The sequence below is a fragment of the Aythya fuligula genome, chromosome 12 (genome assembly GCF_009819795.1).
Source record: "Aythya fuligula isolate bAytFul2 chromosome 12, bAytFul2.pri, whole genome shotgun sequence".
NCBI classification, from domain to species: Eukaryota; Metazoa; Chordata; class Aves; order Anseriformes; family Anatidae; genus Aythya; species Aythya fuligula.
The window spans coordinates 17,945,435-17,966,744 of NC_045570.1; the positions used below are offsets into that span (position 1 = coordinate 17,945,435).

Sequence of the window (21,310 nt, forward strand, 5' to 3'; positions counted from 1 at the left end):
CTAGAGCAAAACCCTCACATCCTATAAATAACACATGCACGTGGAAATTTTACAAAACAGGTAAAAGAGAAAAGAAAAGACCTGTTTTATAAAAGATGTAAAACTTCATACATTATAGGTATTTTTAAAACATCCTCTTTTCTTCCTTTGATAAAGTATATTATCTCCTTGCTTTAAAGGATCAGGAAGATGTTTACTTTATGAAAGGAGCATTTGAAGAAGTTATTCGATACTGCACTATGTATAACAGCAGTGGCATCTCGTTAACGCTTACGCCCCAGCAGAAAGCCATCTACCAGCAGGAAGAAAAACGAATGGGCTCCTCAGGTCTACGGGGTCAGTCTTTGCTGTCTGTGTCCCTTAAGATTTTTATGCCCTAATACTTTCTGGCTCGATTCTCGTTAGGATAGGCAGAGGCTTAATCCCTAGCATCACTTACATGATCCTTTTCTATGTCAGTTTGCCAAGAGTCCTGTCTTAGATCTGCTGGGTGCTTGCTTACCACTATTTTTTTTTTTTTTAATATCTTTTTTTTTTTTTTTTTTTTTTTTTTCTATCTGGATTTAAATTAGTGAAAGTGAAAGGAGCTGAAAATAAGCACTGGTACTGGTGAATGTTTTTCTTTCCTGAAGCGTTGTGATTGTCTGGGATACAGTCTGAATGTTGCATTGAAAAGCTTCATGCTGAACCTGATCTAATCGCTGCTCTGCCAAGTTTTGCTTTTAAAGCAAAAAAAAGCAACTTTGAAAGGGGATCAGAGCACAGATTTGAGCACTGAGACTTTCATTTGAAGTGTGGTTCAGCTCTTTATTAGGACCAAATTTAACAATCTCCTTTTGATCCTGACTTCATGTCAGTGCATAGCCTGCAGAAGTTTTATGTGTGCCATTTCCTTCATTGCTAGAAACATCATTTCAAAAATGTCTTAGATTTTCACACAATAACAAAGACGCCATCTCCTGTGCATGTCCCCAGGATGTGAGTAGATGAGAACAAGTCTTGGGAACCAGGTCTGGAAGATGATATAGTTATCGTACATATTCACCAGTCCTGTGTCTTGCAGTTAGTAACTCATGTACGGAGCTTGCTTTACAATATCTGACTCATCTGATGTTGTGAATGGCAAATCACCTTTCAAAAGGAAAGCGATTAGCAAAGGCAGCTGCTGCGAGCTTGTGATTCAGTCATCAAAGCAACACTGGCATGAACCCCTGGCAAAATATCCTTGAGTTATTCAAGACCAGTTAGGCACCAAGAACAGAAACAAGATGTTCAGAGCCTTGCTGTTTACACGACGGAAGTTTTGCTGGTTTAACTGAATTTCCTTCTTACAGTTTAGATCTAGAAATAAACATTGTTTTCACAGTAGCACTGTTTAGCACAGCAGTTTAATAGTGTCTGCTCTGGTGTTGCACTGTCCCATTTTAATACACCTGCATTTAGGCAAGTCTTGGTAGACATTAAATTAGACAGAAATAAACCCTAAGGGAAAGTTTTGAGACAGAAATTCTTTGATTCTTATAAACCAGTATTATTTAGAACAGCAAACTTTAGTGTCTATTCAAGAATATCTGACTATCTGGCTTTAATGACTTTTTCAGATGGAAAGCTGGAATCTCCTAAAAATCCTAAAATCTCCTCTAAATGTTCATTTTAATGTAAGGAAATTAATTATAAATAATTTATTTTTGTCGTCTCTTTTTCTCCCTTTTTTTCTAGTACTCGCTTTGGCTTCAGGGCCAGAACTTGGCAAGCTAACCTTTTTAGGTCTGGTTGGAATAATCGATCCCCCCAGGGCTGGAGTGAGAGAAGCTGTTCAAGTCCTTTTTGAGTCTGGTGTATCAGTAAAGATGATAACTGGAGATGCCCTGGAAACTGCTGTGGCTATAGGTAGCAAACCTAGTTGTTTTTTTTGTTTTTGTTTTTTTTTTTTTTTTGTTTGTTTTTTGTTTTTTTTTTTTTTTTCCTGTGGGTCTGTATTCTATCTGTCAGATCAATCCAATGTTATGTTATACTACCTAACAGTAATCGGCTTTATCGTTTGTGCTATATAGGTTTTAAATGTCACTGAGTTTTTGACTGGAAATCCATTTAAACAAATCATATTAAATGCAGTAATAAAGCAGCTATGAACTATGGGCCAAATTCCCATTATTTAATTCTGTTATTTTAGAGTCAGAAGTGTAATACCCTAAATGAGACAAATGGCGTTCCTGGGACTCTGCTGATGTTCTGAGTGTGAACATCTCTGCATTTTTGCATTTTGCCTTTAGAAATGCACTGTGCAATTAGCAGGGAGGAGAGGGCTGGATTTAGTGTCAGCTCCAGTTCTGGGTATTGCATTGCGTCCATTTGAGTAAGGAGAGGGTGACCGGCCCAGCTCAGAGCCAGAGCTGTGTGTCCTCCCAGGTGCTCCAGATTGAGAAGTATTTTCTTGTAAATTCTTCAGTTGCTGCCTGTTCTTCAAGTCAGGAAATAGCTGGCTTTTTGCAGAGCTGATGATCTTATTTTGGGCTTTTCTTTTCAGGACAGAATATTGGTCTCTGCAATGGGAAGCTGAAAGCCATGTCTGGGGAAGAGCTGGACCAACTGGCAGAGGCAGAGCTCTCAGCCACTGTCACAAATGTAATGGTTTTGAATAAAACAACTAGGCTTGCTTCCACTTCCAGTGGCATTCATCTCATACAATAATGTGTTTTTTGTTTTTCAGGTTTCCATTTTCTTCAGAACGAGTCCAAAGCACAAACTAAAAATCATAAAGGTACTAAAAGCTTCTCAAATCCATTATAGGCCTCACAAAAACAAGGTATAGGGGGCCCTCAGGAGTTCTTTGAGCCACCTTTGGTCTTCCAAGGCACAATCAGCTCAAACTAAAGGAAATTGGCACCATTTACAACATTCGTTAGTGTTTCTCCTGCAGACCTGGCCTGGGTCACTTGAGTTGCTAGTAATATTATGTTTGATAATAACAAGCACAGTATCAGGAGGACTTCAGTCTCCTCTTTTATATTCTGCTGAAAATGTGAGACACTGGAACTCTTGAAAACCCAGTGTCTTAATTCTTAGTCTGTCTGAGTTTGGTTGTGTGCTCTGTACAATCCATATAGATGTGGCCTACTGACGTCTACCCTAAAAACTGTGCAGCAGTTCTGTTAAGTGCCAATCCTGTGACACCAACAGGACTTATCTTCTCCTGGCTTCAAAGTCCCTCATGTCTCCTCCACCACAGGCTTTGCAGAGGGCCGGTGCTGTTGTGTCAATGACAGGAGATGGCGTTAACGATGCTGTGGCCCTTAAATCTGCTGATATTGGGATCGCAATGGGGCAAGCGGGTACAGATGTCAGCAAAGAGGCTGCCAACATGATCCTTGTGGACGATGACTTCTCAACAGTAATGTAGGTTCAGAGACTTTTGGTATCTGCTTTCTTGCTTCAGATGCTTTCTGGCTATCCATTGCAATGAGGCTGTTATGTGACTAGCCCTGGAAAAATCCGAGATGCAGGACGTGTAAGTCAGCTGGCAGTAAGTGGAGATTGATTCCTCGGTGTCGGCCTGGCTCACGTTCAGTTGTATGCACTGCAATGGCTTTTTTTTTGTTTCAGGTGGTGGGGACAAAGCTACCTTTCATCTGAAAGCCCTGGTTTCTTGTTGCTGTAGCAATAGAGAATCCCCAGTTACTGTAGCTGACTGGAGATTTAAAAGCTCCTGGATGTCTGGGTAGATCATAACTTGTGCTCTCTGCCTCATGCAAGAAGCCCAGAGGAAAGCTGCATAATTTGAAACGCGTTGTTGGTTCATAATGGGCACGGTAGCCAGAGTAGAGTGAGGCTATAATAGGTCACATGCCTGCTTTATGAATCAAAACCTGGCCATACGAACCAGTGCTTTCAGATTGATTAATGCTCATAAAGTCATTTTAACTGGGAAGATGCATTGTTCTTTTCTAAGCTGGGCTATGAATTTCAACCAAGGTAAGTGCTAGAGAAGATAATTTGTCTTCAGGGTGTCACAGGGAGCTCAGCATAAAATAGTATTAGTCTTAGTTATTTAATAAATTCTCCTCTCCCTTGCAGGAATGCAATAGAAGAGGGAAAAGGAATATTTTACAACATAAAAAATTTTGTCCGGTTCCAGCTGAGCACGTAAGTTCGTGTTTGCTTCGATTGCAGTGGAAGCACCTTTTGGGTGAGGCCACGCAAACAAACGATGTTCTGTGCTTTGCAGGAGCATTTCAGCATTGAGCCTAATTACTCTGTCAACAGTGCTCAACCTACCAAATCCACTCAACGCTATGCAGATCTTATGGATCAACATCATCATGGACGGGCCCCCAGCCCAAAGGTATAGAAGACTCAAATGAGCAAAATATGATAGTTATATAAGAGAAGTTGTACTTTTGTTCCCTTCTGGTTCCTCCTAAAGCACTTCATCAGTATTAAAGGTTTTACATGTTCTTGTTTTGGGGTTTAACCAGTTAACTGCTCCACATTTTCACGGGGAACGGTCTTCTCTCTGAAGTGCATCACCTGCTATCACCCTGTAGGTCGGACTGGACAGGAAATTCTGCACACATACAATTGTATGTGCCCAAAATCACGAGATCCAAGAGCCTCATCCACCTGATAATTACAACTGCTCCATCACAGAAGGGATGTTGGCCAAAATCTCACACCTAGCTCTCCCTCTAGGATGGGATCACTGGTATGATGAACTACGGTAGTCTAATATCACTGTAGCAGCTCATTTTCCAAAAGAGACCTTTATCATAGGTCTCTCAGACAAATTTGGAGCTTTATGTAACCCTGCCAGAATCCTGGCATCTGTCACACTTAAATTCTTTGAAATAAATTTTCCAGATCCATCCTATCAGCAGTACCATTTCAGGAAAATGCACGTTAACTAAACACGGTGCTCTTCTATTTGATACAGCTTGGGAGTTGAACCTGTCGACAGGGATACTATCAAACAGCCCCCCCGATGTATTACGGACACTATACTCAGCAAATCATTGATCCTGAAAATCTTCATGTCAGCTGTAATTATCATCAGTGGAACCCTCTTTGTCTTCTGGAAGGAGGTGAGGAAAATCTTCAATCATATCTTATTTTCATCAGGGTGGAGAACAAAGTGAAGGGCAATTTCTGAAGGAATTACGTGGGAACTTCCTGAAATATCCAGTGGAGAAGGATTAGGAAGGGCAGTGTTAGGAAGCCAGAGATCATTAAAGGGGATATTTAGTCCATCTGTTGCATTGACATATTTTTGTAAGGCTTAACTTTGCATGTGCTTTCAGAATCCAGAAAGCGGCATAACTCCCCGAACCACCACAATGACTTTCACGTGTTTTGTGTTTTTTGACCTCTTCAATGCCCTGACATGCCGCTCTCAGGTGAGATCATTGTGTCAGCAGTAATTTCTTGTCTAAAAACAGTAACTAAACACTATATAAACACTAGAACACAAATATTTTGCATAGGAAGTTTTTGTTGTTTATTTTACAGTCATTTAAACAGTGTGATTTTTATCATCTTTATAAAGTTATTCATCATTGTTCAACTGAAACTACACTTTCAGCTATCTAGTTCTGCCCCAGTTAGCATGCATGTAATTTCAGTTTTCCAAAGAGTAATAGAGCTTATGTGCAAAGAAACAGTCTGACATTCAAGTACCAACAGGATATTGGGAAATGCTATGTGTCTTTTTATTTTTTCCTTTTTCTAGACAAAGCTGATATTTGAAATAGGCTTTTTTCGAAACCGCATGTTCCTGTATTCTGTGCTTGGGTCATTCTTGGGACAGCTGGCTGTTATATATGTCCCTCCATTACAGAAGATCTTCCAGACAGAGAATTTAGGAGCCCTAGGTAAGTTACAATTTATTATATATATATATTTTTTTTATATAAGATACTTTAAAAAGCAGTTAAAACTGCCAAGTTGCTATGTGATAGCTCCCATGAGACTGCTGGTAGGGGAAATCAATCAACAGTTCATATACCTATATGCATACACGTAGCTATACAAAAATGCTAGTATTTAATGATATCCCAAGGTAGGTTTTGAATTTTGATTTACTGCACATAAATGCATGTAAATGCAGACAGGCTAAGATTTTCCATGAGTTCTATATGATAATCTTGCTTTAAACACATCTATCTATGATCATTATGCAGTCACTCAATTTTAAAAAAAAAAAATCAGGGTAAATGTTTACTAGTTTTAAATGCAATGCATATTTTACCATTTAAATCAGTCTAAGCAAACTCTACCATACTATACTGTTATCACATCTACACTAGGCATGTTAGAAGCTGAGTTCAATGATTCCAAATGCAGATTAATGTAGTCTCCCCATCAAATGGATTGTACCAACTGACTTCATGTTACTTACTTATTGCAGTCGTTTCTCTAATTCAACAGCTACCACAAGCATAGTCAGATATTACCTCTACATAGTTACACCAACACAAATACCTACTGCAGGAGGGCCCTTAATTAGGGATCCGTCCCCAGCCCAAAATCCAGCTGTCCCGTGTTCACCTCTGCTCTGTTTCCTCTTGGCAGACCTGCTGTTTCTTACTGGACTGGCTTCCTCAGTTTTCATCGTGTCCGAGTTGGTCAAACTCTGTGAAAAACACTGCTGCCAACCAAAGCACACAAAGGAGTGTCATAACTGATGCAGACTTCCTCTAAAAATATACTCGGATTGAAGCTGTGATGCTGGGTAACTCAAACGCACCATTTGCTGATGATGCACGTCTTTTCTGAAGATACCCAAGTAAATCTGTACCGACAGTTCCTCCTACTCCAGTGTGTTCCTTCTGCACACTGTACTTAAGCTGTTTGAGCTGTCTACAGAAACCTCTGGACTGGCTCCTGTTTTAAACCAAGATCAGGTATATTTTTATAACGTTGCTCTGTATGCCAAGACTGCTGTGATAGCCCCCAAACAAAATAAGGCAATTTCACACCTGTACAGAAATACCTACTGTGCATAAATTGAATTTTTATTTATTTAAATCACAATGATTTTTATTAATAAAAATCTATGTTTTAAAACATTACATTCATGTATCTGAACAAGACTCTTGATTTAAACCCATCCTTTTATTTTAAATTAGATTAATGGAAAAGAACTGCCTTCCCAAGCACTTGTTTTCCTATAGGTTTCTAGAGTCCGTGATACCTAGCTTTGCTTTAACAGACTCTCAAGGAATCTGGCATGAGATTTCAAATGAACAGTAGAGACCTGAAGTGCTAGCACTCCTGTCAGCCTTTGCTGAAAACCACAGTCATTTTTTACTCCTACTGGTCACAAAGGGGCAAAAGTGGATGGCTGACCTGATGCACAGTGGCAGACAGAGTTAATGGGGAAGGGATTCACTCCCACAAGCACATGAGAATGAAGATGACTTGTACACTTGCAGGAATATTAAGCCTTGCAGTTGGATCAACAGCTGCATAAAAGTGAGTGAGAGATGTTTATATCATAGCTAAACTCACTGCTGATGACCACTTTCTGGACATTTGTTGATGCAGGAACATGAAACAGATTGCTTAATCATTAGGTTCTGGAGGGTGGGAGAGAGGAAAAAAAGTTGACTCTCTTCCAAGCCAATCTTGAATAATCCCATCTGCTGCTTGGATCAGTAGTTTCCTAGTAAATAGTGCTCCACTGACATCTGCTATGATTACCAAAGTGTCAGTTTTCTTCTTGCCCCAGCATAACACCTTCACTTTAAAGTGAAGATAAGAGTCTCAGATACAAACTTGTCATAAAACACAATTTCAGAGGTCAAAATGCTATGCCAGTCTTCACAGGATTATATTTAAACAGGATTATACTTTTGATTCATACTCTAGGAAGAACCAGCTAGAATGACACTTACATTCAATCAAAGAAAACTCAGCCGCTGTAATACTTTAGGTGTAGAGTAGGCTTTGTGCAATTCACCCTCCCCAGTTACTGCTTGCAACAATGTCTTCTTGCTGTTTTTGTTTTGTTTTGGTTTTTTTAATATCCTTGCAAATGGTTTCAGTCCTCAAGGAAAAGTATCTGCCTCATTACGGGACAAAAAGAAAGGTTAGCAGTTTGCTTAACATGTAATTGCAGAAGTTCAACTGTCTCATTTCTGCACGCCATCCACTTCAGCAGCATTTAGTAAGCTTAGCCATTGCCTAAGACAAAGAATGCTTCTGAGGCTTATGGTGGGAGTTTGACAATACCAGGTTAAAACAAAGCCAGCATCGCCACACTTGCAGAAAGCATCATGTACTTAGTAGCTGTCTATACAGTATTTTCCACTGTATACCCTTTAAGATTCTTATAAAAATACAGATAGAAAATTACATAAAGGATCAGTATAACTACTACAAGGCTTACTTTTTTTTTTTTTTTTAACCTCCCCAACTGCTACAAACTTGGGAAACTATCTTGTTCATTTACTTAGCCACAACATAAAAGCTCAGGCCTTTCACAGCATACATGCTCTGATCATTAGTGCAGGCAGCATGTTAAATGCTGAGTTCCAGGATGCATGGCTGCAGAGATTTTTTCCATGTTCTCCTCTCAAGGCTAAATTCACATTGTTTAACTACAACAACAACAAAAGTGGGATCTATATTAAGGCACAAGCACAGATTATTCAGAATATTCAAAAGTGGTTCCCTCTGAAAAGCATCAGAGGGGGGAAAAGACCACATACAAGAAAACGTTAATGGAAAGCATTTGAAGGAAGGCCACGTGATCAGGAATTGCAGCAATAATACAGACTTACAGCATATGTTTTACTCTATGATGCATGGAAATCAAACTTTTCCTATGACAAATTCACGCTAGTACAAAGAGGAACTGACACAGTCCTTTTACTTAGTGTGTGTGACAGTCAGCCTTTCTCTTCCTAATAACCAAACACCATTTGCTGAGCTAGAAATTACAGTCCCTGATAGAAATTAGGGTTATTTTTGACACGTTAATTACACGGAAAATTAGCAAGGTCACACTAAAAAACACGCGAATAGATTTAAGTAGAAAAAGCCCTGAGTGGAGAGTTCACAAAACTGGGCTTGGCTGGTGAACAGCCAACAAAACAGAAAAAAAACAACCTGCTAGTTATGTTTTGCACTTTTTTCCATAATACAGTGACAATTATGTGGAAATAAAACGTGCATTAGTCTTCAGAGAAGTTAAAGGCATAAGCCTGATTTTTAAAACTTTATTTATTTACAAGCTATCTGCAGATACTAGTCCCAATTACCTGTGGATGCTTCTTCCTTAATCCTTTCTACAGCCTCATCTTTTTCTCCAGTCTCAAGCAAATCTACTAAAGAATGCACCTCCCCTTGAGAATTTCTGCATGAGGTATATTTGTTCTGGGAGCACAGGGTTGGCCCATTCTTAGAATAAATACGTCTCAGTGATTCCAATGGCTTTGTTCTCCTAAGTTTAAAGAACAATAGGCAAGTTTCTCCAGAAACATATTAAGTGAGCTTCACTAAACTGTAGTGTATCACCATAAAACTCAACACTGTATACTTAGCATCCTGCACCTTACAGCCCATAGAGTCACTTGCTTAAAATCTGACTTAGAAAAGACTGAGATTCACTGCTTTAATTGCAGCAATGCAAATTAACAGCATTCTTCATATGGAATCATGAGGACTATTCTATGTTTACCAATGTAAGATACAATTACAATTTGCAAGCTTCACCTCCTAATTTCATTGCATGCAAATAAATACGTGTAGTCAAGGTGTAAGAGCCTTAATCAAAGTATTATCTAGTCTTTATGTAAATACACATTAATTCTCCAAGTCAATAAGCAGTACTGTCAATAAGTTATTCTTTTGTTTTTAAACTCTATATGCAGGCAGGATCTATCAGAAATGCTAGTAAGTTCACATTCAGCTAGAACTTAATCATTAGATATCTTTTAAATACCTAGTTAATTTTTCTGTCTTCCCCAGGCTAAATCCTTCAGGCAGAATATTGTACTGGACCTAAATGTTACATAAGTACAAGACTTATGCTTAGTCCCAGATAATTAGGTAAATGTAAGGAAAAAAAATGAAAGAGGAAGAACCTGAATCCTGTCCAAAGAACATGAAAATTCAGGAGCAAAAAAAAGGGGGTTTCATGTTACTGTGAATCTCTTAGTTATCTTCGTCATCTTCAATGGGTTCTCGTAAACCTTCACTCTGCCGACTTTTCCCAACCATTTCTAATAAGGCCTGGGCCTCGGGATCCACATCCAAGATACTCTTCTTCCCTTTTGTCTGTAAAGCAAAATAAAATAAAGTCAATTTACAATGTCATGAATGAATCAGTATTAGGCTAGAAGAAGGAGATATACTCAACAATCCACAAGTAACGTGATTTTGCAAGCTTGTCACAATGACAGATGCATACTTTCCATGTGAGGCATTTAAGGTTCACTGGGATACATCAAGTGACTTTAATTGCTGCAGATACACAAAATAGTCAGAAAATTTTCCTGAGAGCACAGTGAATTGTTTCAAGTATGTTCAGGTTACAAGTCAGCCAGCACATACTAGTTAACCTGACCACAAATTCAAGTGTAGATGTCAACTCTTTTTAAAAAAGGAGATTCAAGTAAAATCTAACAGTTCTTGTAAACAATTTGTTCCATTTCTACTTAGAGCTGTGTGTCCAGTGAACAGACAGAGTACATTAATTTAGTATGAAAAGAGATAAAGTTTAAAAACACAGAAAACAAGCAACTGTGCAAAGCAGACAGTTTAATAAGCCAAATTGCAGAGAGAGAGGAGACAGGAAAGGTCTCCTACTCGTTCCCAGGAATAAACGAGGTGCAGAAAGACCAACAATAATCTATTCACAAACTATTTAAGCAAAAAGCTCTTTGTATCCTTGCTGAAACCAGGTTTCCTAGGCACTTCAAATATTACTGTTCTATACAGAGTATCAGCTGTTTAAATGCAGGTCTTGCTATGTTTTTATTAGTCTTCTGTCAGATAAGGAAGTGCTGGGATTGGAGGCGCAAGGATTATAAACGGCTAATCTGTTGTAAAACAACAATAAATTACATCTTACTGATAAAGAAATATTTTGGCTCTCTCAGTTTCCTTCCTGAGCTACAGATTAGACTTATGCATTGCTAGTGCTTTGTATCTGTTTTACAAATACTGGGTTTTACTAAACCCCTGCAAGGAGGTTCTTCCTTGAGACAATTCCTCAATATCAGAAAGGCATTTTGAAATTGAGAGTAAAGTATTGCTCTTCTATCACCTCATGGCTCCTGATGTTTTTTCATGTTGGATTTCTCAAAAATTCTATGACTGTTTTACGATTTTCTTGCTACAAAATATACTGCACCACAGAGTGAGTTAAAGAAAACATTATTCATTATGGTAAAAAGAGAGTGCTTATGAGAAAACCAAAACTGTTTTTCCTTCACATCTCCCATTCCAAACAGGAAACAGTTTCATAGATTTCAGTTTTGTTCACCAACCTCTGTACTTTCAGGCAAGTCTCCCACTGCCCAAACTTCCAGGGCATCCAGTGTGAAATTCTCTTTAGCTGACAGCTGAGGACTGTTGTAGGTGGTACATCGAGGTTTGGCTTTACTGTGTCCCTTCCCGTAGTCACTGTCTACCCAGAGGCCGAAGTAATCATGTTGTCCACCCATACCCTATGAAGCAAAGCAGCACAATAAACACTTGCTACACATGTACAATGCAGTGGAAAAGTTACGAAACCTAGAGTATAAATTGCCAGTTTTAGTATCTATGCCATACTTCTGTGAGTAGGTGAAAAAGGATATTCTGAGTCAACCTCAGCTACTATACAAATCTGGTATTCCTGCAGACAAACCAGAGTTTATTTGAGTGTTACTGCCTTCCCTGTATGTTTTACAAAGTCACAGCTGAACTGCTTGCAGATACTGAATGTGGTGCCAGAAATTTAGCCCCCTGGCTTTTATCTATTGACTGACAGTTCTGTTTTAAATAGGGCAGAAGCGTTGGATTTAGCTGCCTGTTTTCTGTTTAGAAAAGCATCCACAGAAATGGATAATGTAATTTGATGTTGTTTTCTTCAGAGCAAATTTACCTCAGACTGCTACAATTCCCTAAGTTACAGGCACACAGCACAACAAATCTGTAAAGCACTGCTCAAAATAGATGGTGTGCTGCTGTTTTGTAGAAAATCCGCATCTGGAGAGCTCACTCATGGGCTTGAGTAAAGGGAGCTTCTGCCACTGGAATCACACAACAGCAGCAGCCTATGTAGAACTCTCATACTCTAATTCTGTTGGGCTTTCTCAGTCTTCAGTAATTTAAAAAACAGTTACTGTGGCATTGAGAACAGCCAGTAGAAGGCTCTTCTATTAGTTAGATCAGCCAGCTTATGTTGCTTCAATGATGTGGATACACACTGCCCATTCTTCCAGAAAACAGGAATCAAGGACGCCTAGAAGGGCGTGTGTGATAATCGAACTTGGAAAAAAAGAAAAAAAAAGTGTTCCCATAATCTTCATAATCCTAACCTGCATAAAGCTCACCTACTTGGACCAGACATTAATAAATTCTATCTTAGTTGATTTGGTACTTCAGAGTACCTACCAACTACAAAGAAAAGTAAGAACTCTATTAGTACTGTAAGCAGTTCTCCATCATTATCCGTAGTTCACACTTGACACTGATACTTAATGCTAAAAATAAAATAATAAATATCCTCCTAGTAAAAAAGTGTGAGACAAATAGCATAGATAAAGGATGAAAACATCCTCAGAGAAAAAAACAAGTGAAACAAATCTGCTGAAAGATGTAAAAAGAGAAAAAAAAAAAAAAAAAAAAAAACACTTGCAAACATCAGCCATTAATCCCATTTCCAAATTGTCATTTCTTAGTACTTACTAGTCCATTTGGCATTGTTTGTTGGTTATGGTTCAAATACATGTAGTGGTCATTATATCCTGTGTATGTATATACAGCAAGAGAGGGGAAAACAGAAAACAGAAAGCATCTGTTGTCACCTGCAAACAGAAAAGCACGTGAGGTCAGACAAGTGGCCAGACAGTAACTTGCTTACAAATAGGATAGGAAAAAGGTATTGAAGAAATGCAGCTGAATAAATGAAAGACAGCAGCTGCAATCTCAGAAAGCCAATATCTATGTCTAATCGAGATCTAGACCTATTGTTTACTGTCAGTTAACTCTGTGCAGGGTCACAGAAATCAATGGGATTATGTGGCTGTGACCAAGGGCGGTCAGAGGCATGACTAGTACATTACATTACTAAGCAAGGGTACACCTATCACAGGCTTGCATCGTGTCATCTAAAACTGGCAAACTGCTGGACCCATACAAACTGGTAGGAGTGCAGACAGCCTTTGTTCTGACTGTACAGATATACAGATCAGTTTAGGGTCAATGAATTTAGAGTTATGCCCCGTTTTGTACCCAGAAAGCCTGTGGTGTGTAGAATAGCACTGCATGTGTTATTCTGTCAGGAAAAAACAGAAGGAAAATGTTGTGTGACCAATGTAATAATGTATTAACTGAGTGGGGTGGTAATTATCAAATATTGCTTAAGTATAGCAAATGAGTTTTTTAATGTATCAAAAGCAAGGATTCCCAGAAGGACTGATTACCCAAAGTCCATCTTTTTTTTTTTTTCCTCCAGAAAGCCATATTTCCAGAAAGAAAAAAATATTTCCATAGAGTTACAAGAAGCATCTCTTCTCTTTCCAGAGTTTTCAAGGGAATAAAATGTTTGTTCTGTACAGCAGAACTTTTCGATGTTGGATTTTTAAAGGGAAACAAAGGCAGAGAGAGCTAGTGTGCAAATGATAATGGCTTAGCTGACGTTGCCATCTGCTGGACAAACATTGCCATCTGCTGGACATGTTATTTAAACTGTACTCCCTTGTTTATACTGTATTTCATTCATTTTTCACTTCACTTTCACCTATGGAGCTACAGGAGTCGATAGCTTTCACTGAAAAGGAAGCCGTGATCAATAAGTCCTGCAATTTTAAGTCTTATCCAACGACAAACTATAAACATTCATCAGGAATATGCCTGACTGGGCACAAGGGCAGAATAACTTGGTATGTTTTATACATGCTTCCAAAATGAGTATGGTTTTGCTGCAGGAAAATACACTTGAAGCCATGGAAATACCATGTGTTATGAAAGTAAAATGACAGTATCCATTAAGTAGACAGGATTCTTATACCTGCACAGAGTAAGCAATGTTTACCAGAACCGTAAGATATTAACAGAAAAAGAAAAGTGTTTTACCTTGAAACTGTGGTTTCACTTCCCAGGAGTGAGATGCAAACCCACCAAAGATATAGCCATCTAAGTCCCTTAGGATCACTATGCAGGGACCTTTGTTCACTATATGCCCACATAACTGTGAAAAGCTTTCTCCATGAAGTCTAGAAGAAAACAAAAGCCGCCACTTGTGCTGCAGCTCTGCTGGCAAATGGGAGTTGATGTATATGATGGATGGGATGTCAAAGAGACTGACAAGTCCTTTTCCTTTGATGCCTTTGCAGCCTGGAACCAAGTTGACTATTTCTTTGGTTTGGTCTGGGAGAGAGTGCAGAACGTGGAGGCCTTGCCTGATAACAACACTGAGAAAAGTTGAGATGTGTGGAACTCGGTACACCCAGTCCTCAATGGCACTTTGATCAAAATTCATCTCCATTAGCTGAGGACCCACAGGTGTTGCCCCATCTAAATAACAAGACACACGGAACAGTAGTAAGCCTCCCAGCCTGTACCTTCTTTCAGGAAAATAATCGGTTTATTTAAGTGCACAAAAGATACTGCATTATTTAGGCATGAAAACACAAAAAAAAGGAGATGGAGATAGTAAATTGTCAGCTACATTAAAGAGATGCATGCATAGAGCTGAGAAACATTGGACTGTGACACCCATTCATTGGACTGTCATGATTAAGAAATGTGGACTCATGGTTACAACATATATTGCTATTTTGCAAAAAATATCTCACCTGTAATTACAACGGTACAAAGGTAAATCTAGGCTTTGCAAAAGGACATACCACCATAAACATCTGCAAATGCATCAAAACAGTTGTCACCTGCAAGTCAGGTATTTGTAAAACAGACATGTTCTGTGATAAACAGCTTTGCACATCCACTTGAATTGGGACTTAAGGCAAAAGCACTCCTGAACTTACATGGAAAGATGGTAAAGTAGAACAATCAAAATTCCCAAGTTATTCTGAAAGCACTAGAGACTGGTCTCATCATTTAAACTCAGAGAAAATATGACCCAAAGAGCAAAGGTCTTTTGGTGATTATGCAAGCCCTGTGCCATTCTGGAATACAATACGTCGGTGCTGCTTACCTGCAAGCTTCAGTTCTGACAGCAGTTGAGAAGCCAGAGCCTTTACTCCACCTGCGGAATCCCTCGTATTCTCCAAATTCCAACCTTTCAGTTCCTTCCTGTAGTTCAGTACATGGACCACAGACATGATCAGATCCTCTGTGAACTTGAAAGATTAAAACATCACCACTTTGTCATTTCTTAAATAAAACTGCCAAAGACTTTCAAAGACTTTCAGAGAACAAAGGCAAGTAGTACTGGTGCTGTAATTCCAACGACAGAAACATCTATTCTCATGAAGAGTCAGAAATAGCAGAAGTGCTTTGTCAGTGTCATAGGTCCTGAAAAGGATCCTTTTCCAAGACATTCAGTAAATGTTACCTCACAAATCACTTCTGTAAAATACATCACAAAAGATAGAGGGAAATGGGGATGAAAATTTACAGTGGTACAAGCCACTAGTTAATCGGTTTTCTGAGATCCCACCCTTCCACCTAGCGAGCTACATACTTAATCCATACATCTGTCCTGTGGCTAAGGCTCTGGAAAGCACTTTGCTCAGTTCCCAGAAGCACCAGTCACACCACAGGTTTTGCTGCCTCTAGCCTACAGTTTGTCCAAGATCAGCAAGACAGTGGCAGAGAGGAGGAAAAAAAAAAAAAAAAAACAAGTCAGGAATCCCTATTCTGAATCCTCTTGCACTGTAAGGATTACCTTCAGATTACCTACCCTAGTCTCTGCTCTCTTACTGCCCACCAAAACACACATTTAACCTCTCGGTGTACCTCTTGGATTTGCTTGCCCTTCACAGGACCTTCTGTCGTGGAGATCATTCTCATTATTATGGTAATCTTCTCATCTGCATTCCCTTTCAAGAGGTTTGACATAAAAATTACAAACTGCTCCTTAGCAATCTGTTCGCTGGGCTCAGTCGATTTCCCAGTCAGGTCAATACTTTTCATTCCATTGTACAACCGAACAGTCATTTGCTCTGGTAATGGTTCTCGCATATATGCCTACAAGCAGAAAAGTAGCAAAAAACATATTTTTAAAATGTAGAATAACTAATATAATTCAGCTAACGTGTGCTGAGATATACTGCAATGAATGAAGGATTCTGTACCAAGTATCTACTAACAGAAACAGACTTCTAAGAACTGGTTTTCCAAGAGAAATAAAAACCTATATTTTTATAGCATATCCTTTCCAATGTAATTGATTTGAATTGATATAGTTATTCTATAAATGCTATGGAGTTTAAAAAACAAATTAAAAAACACAATGTAAATTGTTAGCAGGATAGTAGCAAATGATTTGTATATGGCAATTCTGGTGTAAAGGTTTACAACCCTGCTAGTCTGACATTTAAAATTATAATTCTGCCTTTGATAGTCAAACTCACAGACACTTAAAACCAAATGGCAAGTAAAGTTCTTCACATAGCTTCAATTTTGGCCTCGAGAAAATGCAGGCAAAGTATTTAACCCTAAATGCACGTGTAGGAACAACTGTAGAAAATTTCCCTTGGATAGCAACATCTAGGAGAAGCCTGAAACAGAACTGAGATCACCTGAGTTTTATAAGGCATCCCTGATGTTGAAATCAGAGATTGTTTATTTAAGTTGCATGGCTGGCCCTTTGAATTGAAGGCTAGCTTGTGTACACCGTCATACATCACAACACTGCGGGAAGATCTGACTCTGCTTTCAAGAAACATTCAGAGCGTTCAAGTTAATTACAGGGTTTAAAAATAAATCATCTAAAATACATCCATACACTAGGATATGATTACACAGCGTCTTCATTGTGCCTGACATGCTGAACACACGGCTTGATGCTCACACGCAGAGCCACAGCCCAGTGGGGACTACACCGAAATCAACAGACCTCCACCTGCGTAAAAGCACTCCGGATCAATTCAGTGGAGCTGCTATTACCCATCTATTGCTGGCTCAATACCACTGCTATTGAAGCCACCAGGAACATTCCTGTTTGATGTTAATGCTTGTTGCTGCGCATATAGGGTGAGATCCAGCGTGCTGAGCTCTACCCTGCTACTGCTGACGTCAGCAGTAGAAGTCCCATTGATTTCAGCAGCAGCAGAATTCACAGCTGCAGCCTGACACATTAGCGTGGTTCGTACTGAGGGAGGGACGGTCACAGAGGGTACAGCTGTCTCTGAGGAGCTTTCTGAAAGTGCTACATGAGCCTGAAGTAAGCAAGCAGCAGGGAACATCGTTAAAAATGCACTACACTGAAGGGCTTTTTACTTCACGCTGCAATATTACCTACCTACTCCGTACCCCTTCCCACCCACCACTTAGCTGCCCTATTTTGTTACGCTTGTAATTATTCCAGTGAGTAGATTCAGGAGGGTGGACTGTAAAAAGAGAAGCTTTAGAAAACCTCTAACAAATGCAGATCTCTGATAGTTTAGGATCCTTGCTGTAAATGGCTTCAAGAAAATATCAAGAGATGCTTGCTGTCTGCTTTCCAAGCTACGCAGTGCAGCCTGCTTTGGTCCACAAGCCATGCAGCTTCCTTCTAGTAAAGGCTAAGCAGAACACATAAGTTTGTTGTTGGGGCCCAGTGAATGTTATCAGATTATTGCTAGATCAAATCTGCCACACAGCAATCCAGCTAAGGCATAAGCACAGATGCCAACAATGCAGGCTTGCCATTGCAATAGTCCCTGTGCTAAGGAATTAGGTAGACACCTACGTGCAGTCCTCGAGAAGATTTTAATTTAAGTTGGCAAACAAAAAGGATGGGAAAAGACAAAGTTTCATCAAACATTACATTGAGATAAAGGCAAAGCTAGAAAGAGGATTTCTTCCAGGTCCCAGTGAAGTAACAAACACCAAGAACCAAGTTTTTGGAGGTATCAGGATTAAAAGACTGGGCAGCAGCATCATTGCTTTCAGACTGGTGATAGCTGATAAAGAGCTTGGCTGTGATAAGGCCCAAGCTGGTCTATATGCAGACTCATTGCCAAATACCTTAAAATATCCTGCCTCTGCCATGGAGTTCTAATTTGATTCCATTAACTGCGTAGCATATGTAGAAATGAACTTCAATACTACATTCATTTGGACACTTGATTCCTGTCTAACTGAAGTTATAAAGTATTATAACAAATCACTCCTTTTCTTTCTTGATTAGAAAATGAATGCAAAGTTAATCAGAGAGCGTAATATATGTTAATTAAATAAAATAGGGAGCTGCAGCTTAATCAAGTAAAATTGAATTTTCACTTTTTGATGCGAGTGGAAAGATCAGAGGCAGTGATGCAATTGAGGGAGAAAGGTCTAACCAAATACCTACTGAGCTTGTGACAGAATCTTGAGAAAACCTGTAAGTAATCACATGCATTCAAATCCCAGGGGAAGAACAGTCTTCCCACTTTTCTGGATTCTATATAAAAGTATTTTCATACCTCCCAAGTTACTTCAGAATCAAGAAAGCTGCAAATTGATCCAACGGTGCAATTTAAGAGAAAAATATGAACTCAATAATCATTACTGATGCTAAACTGTAAGAAAATATTAAATATCCATTCTAATTCAAAACAGTAACTATTAAATTAAGGCAAACAATCCTTTAAAATTAATTATTGCCACATCTTTAGTGCCTTTCTAGAATTATGTTCAACACACTGCATTTCAGATATATCAAGAATAACATATTCTCTTGCCTGTAGCGCTCCCAGAGTCACAGTTTTCTTTGTAGCTTTTCCATTTTTTGCTGCTGATGAGCCACTTGAGCCCGATATGGCATCGAATACTCCATCAATGTCAGACTGCTCCTCAGGAAGAAATCTGGAAAGGTGGTTCCGATAGGCATTGCTATCTGCATTTCCCATCTTTCCAACCTGAAGCAAAGGGAAATGGAAAAAAAAATGCAGATACTGAAGATTATTACAATGGTCACAAAAGATGCACCAAACAGCCTGACATGCCAGTGCAAGTTTTAGAAGAGCAAATTACTAGCTTGCTAGGAAACTATTAGAACTACTTTTAAGCCTCCATGAATATCAAAACTACATAAACTTGAAGAATAATGTGTGTGAGCAGTAACTGTGCTTTAAAAAGCTCATCTCTCTGCTAAGACCACCCTGTCTACCAATTCAAACGTCATTCAGGTCTTATCAAATGGAAAAACCAGTAAGATTTAATGATTAAATGAGCTTGTACAAAGTGACCGTGAGTCTGTCAGCTGGAATGCATCAGTAACATGAAGGGAATAGCCTAATTATGGATTATTTATGACAGATTATGCTACATGTTTCTAATGCATTAACAGACTGAAGCTAGGTCTGCCAATAATATATGGCACTAAAACCCCATCACTCTTAAGATCACGTGTTTCTACAGACTCAATTCGGCAATCAATCAAAACGCTGCTAAGAAATACAGAGTAACCAAAACCTTCAGGAGAAAGACTTAAGACCTAACACACAGCTTCGTATGAATTCAATAAATTGTTGGGAGCTGGTATCCAAAGAATTGTGTTGTGGGTTTTTTTGTCTGTTTTTTTTTTTTTTTTTTTTTTTTTTTTATTATCTTTAAATTACGCCTGTGGTTTCTCCCACTCTCAGGATTCACCTGCATTACTAATTTAACTTGTGTGTGTTTTTTAATGCACTGCCGAGGCCATATGCACCGGGTTTCTCCCTGGAGCAGCATGGCACAGACCTAAGTGCCCCAGGGGCCTGAAATCCCAGATTTCACTATGACAGACACTGCTGTGAATGGCCTTCCCAGGGCAGACATGCTTCTGGGGTGACAACCCCAAAACGGGGAGAAACTGTATAATCTGCCCTTTTGCGTTTTCCTTTCCACAAACTCCGCATTATTTCTGGCACATCACTTTGGGTTCTGGATTACCACTTCCACACAAACCTCATTTTCTAGGCAAGGCCATAAAACAGCCCTTCAGAAGCGTCAGAAGCTCTTTGTTTAGGCTAACCCAATGTGAAATTGGCTGATAAGCAACTGTACACAGGAGTCTGGGTTGGGCTTATTTACCTTAACTGAGTGTTACAGGCCCAAAAGCCTTGCTTCCTGCAAGGAAGATGTCGGTCGCGGGATAAATGCCAAAAGGTTAATGGAAATGGCAGGAACCTGGAAGAAAAAGCCGTGAGGACATGGTCACTATCAGCGAACTGAGGAGCAGGGCTCTGGGCAGGGAGGGCACCGCTCTTGGGAAGGGGGCGACCCAAGGCAAGGAGTCCCCAGCAGGGAGCCAGGCACAAGCCTTGGCGATTTGCAATTTTCTAGCTTTATTTCCCCAAAGCCGAGCCCCTTCTTCCCCACCAGATCTGCAAACCCCCCCGGCGTGTCCCCCATGCCACCTCGGGGGCTGAAGCCGGAGGGGGCTGAAGCCAGCCCCGCAGCCGCCAGCCTCCCTCTCCCCTTACCGGCAGGGCGCCCCATGCCACGGCCTCGCTGCGGGAGCCCCCCCCAGAGCCCTCTCCGCCCCCTCCAGGAGAAACCCCTGGACCTTTACACCGCCCCGGACCTTTACACACCCCCCGGTACCCGACAGCCGGCGCCCCCCGGCGCCTGTAGGCTGCCGGGGCGGAGCGGAGCGCCGCGGAGGAATGGCGCCGGGCGGCACCGCCCCTGAGGCGGTGGCAGGGCGGGACTGGGGCGTCTCAGAGCGAGAAGGAGAGAGGCGGGCGGTGGCAGAGAGCTGTGGAGAACCTGGAGTGGCTGCTTGGGAGCCCCCGAGGCTGGGGGCGGTGTGGGGAAGGGCTCTCCCCGCTGACTGGGGGCTTCTCCCCGGTTAAGGGGCTATCCCCACTGACCAGGAGCTCTCGGCTCACCTCAGCCTCACGGGCAGCTCGGGCCTAAAGCGTGGCCTGAAAAGAATCAGAGTGGCCTGAGTTGGAAGGAACCTCAGAGATCACCCAGTTTCAATCCTGCTGCTATAGGCAGGGACGCAACCCACTAGATCAGGCTGCTC

At 40.3% G+C, this 21,310-nt stretch overlaps 2 protein-coding genes across 4 annotated transcripts in view; one reads left to right on the forward strand and one right to left on the reverse strand.

Annotated features, from left to right (window-relative positions):
• Positions 1 to 6,677, forward strand: part of ATP2C2 (ATPase secretory pathway Ca2+ transporting 2) — a 23,855-nt gene extending 17,178 nt beyond the window's left edge. Inside the window, exons 17-27 of the mRNA XM_032195794.1 lie at positions 180 to 336; positions 1,720 to 1,890; positions 2,528 to 2,625; positions 2,711 to 2,761; positions 3,230 to 3,396; positions 4,075 to 4,143; positions 4,226 to 4,342; positions 4,931 to 5,078; positions 5,295 to 5,390; positions 5,723 to 5,864; positions 6,565 to 6,677. Coding sequence (XP_032051685.1) covers positions 180 to 336; positions 1,720 to 1,890; positions 2,528 to 2,625; positions 2,711 to 2,761; positions 3,230 to 3,396; positions 4,075 to 4,143; positions 4,226 to 4,342; positions 4,931 to 5,078; positions 5,295 to 5,390; positions 5,723 to 5,864; positions 6,565 to 6,677 — 1,329 coding nt within the window. The remainder of the gene's footprint in view (positions 1 to 179; positions 337 to 1,719; positions 1,891 to 2,527; positions 2,626 to 2,710; positions 2,762 to 3,229; positions 3,397 to 4,074; positions 4,144 to 4,225; positions 4,343 to 4,930; positions 5,079 to 5,294; positions 5,391 to 5,722; positions 5,865 to 6,564) is intronic.
• MEAK7 (MTOR associated protein, eak-7 homolog) lies at positions 5,714 to 20,939 on the reverse strand. 3 transcript variants are annotated; one of them, XM_032195409.1, is made up of 9 exons: positions 20,884 to 20,939; positions 20,371 to 20,466; positions 19,038 to 19,214; positions 16,129 to 16,359; positions 15,365 to 15,509; positions 14,284 to 14,724; positions 12,895 to 13,013; positions 11,490 to 11,669; positions 5,714 to 10,275 (listed from the first exon to the last, which is right to left on the reverse strand). In XM_032195409.1, exons 3-9 carry the CDS (start codon positions 19,203 to 19,205, stop codon positions 10,153 to 10,155), a joined length of 1,407 nt encoding a protein of 468 aa, XP_032051300.1. In that variant the 5' UTR covers positions 19,206 to 19,214; positions 20,371 to 20,466; positions 20,884 to 20,939; the 3' UTR covers positions 5,714 to 10,152. The 3 variants fall into 3 exon arrangements, with proteins under 3 accessions (XP_032051300.1, XP_032051299.1, XP_032051301.1); XM_032195408.1 differs by having other exon boundaries at positions 20,864 to 20,927; XM_032195410.1 differs by having other exon boundaries at positions 20,874 to 20,919.
• Between the last annotated feature and the right edge of the window lie 371 nt (positions 20,940 to 21,310).

Coding starts and splice junctions, on each gene's coding strand:
- MEAK7 (XM_032195409.1), bottom strand. CDS start 19,205: ATGGGAAATGCAGATAGCAATGCCTATCGGAACCACCTTTCCAGATTT. Junction 14,725..15,364: donor GTCAGAACTGAAGCTTGCAG/GTAAGCAGCACC, acceptor CTTGTTATTTAG/ATGGGGCAACACCTGTGGGT. Junction 13,014..14,283: donor AGTGAAACCACAGTTTCAAG/GTAAAACACTTT, acceptor TTCTGTTTGCAG/GTGACAACAGATGCTTTCTG.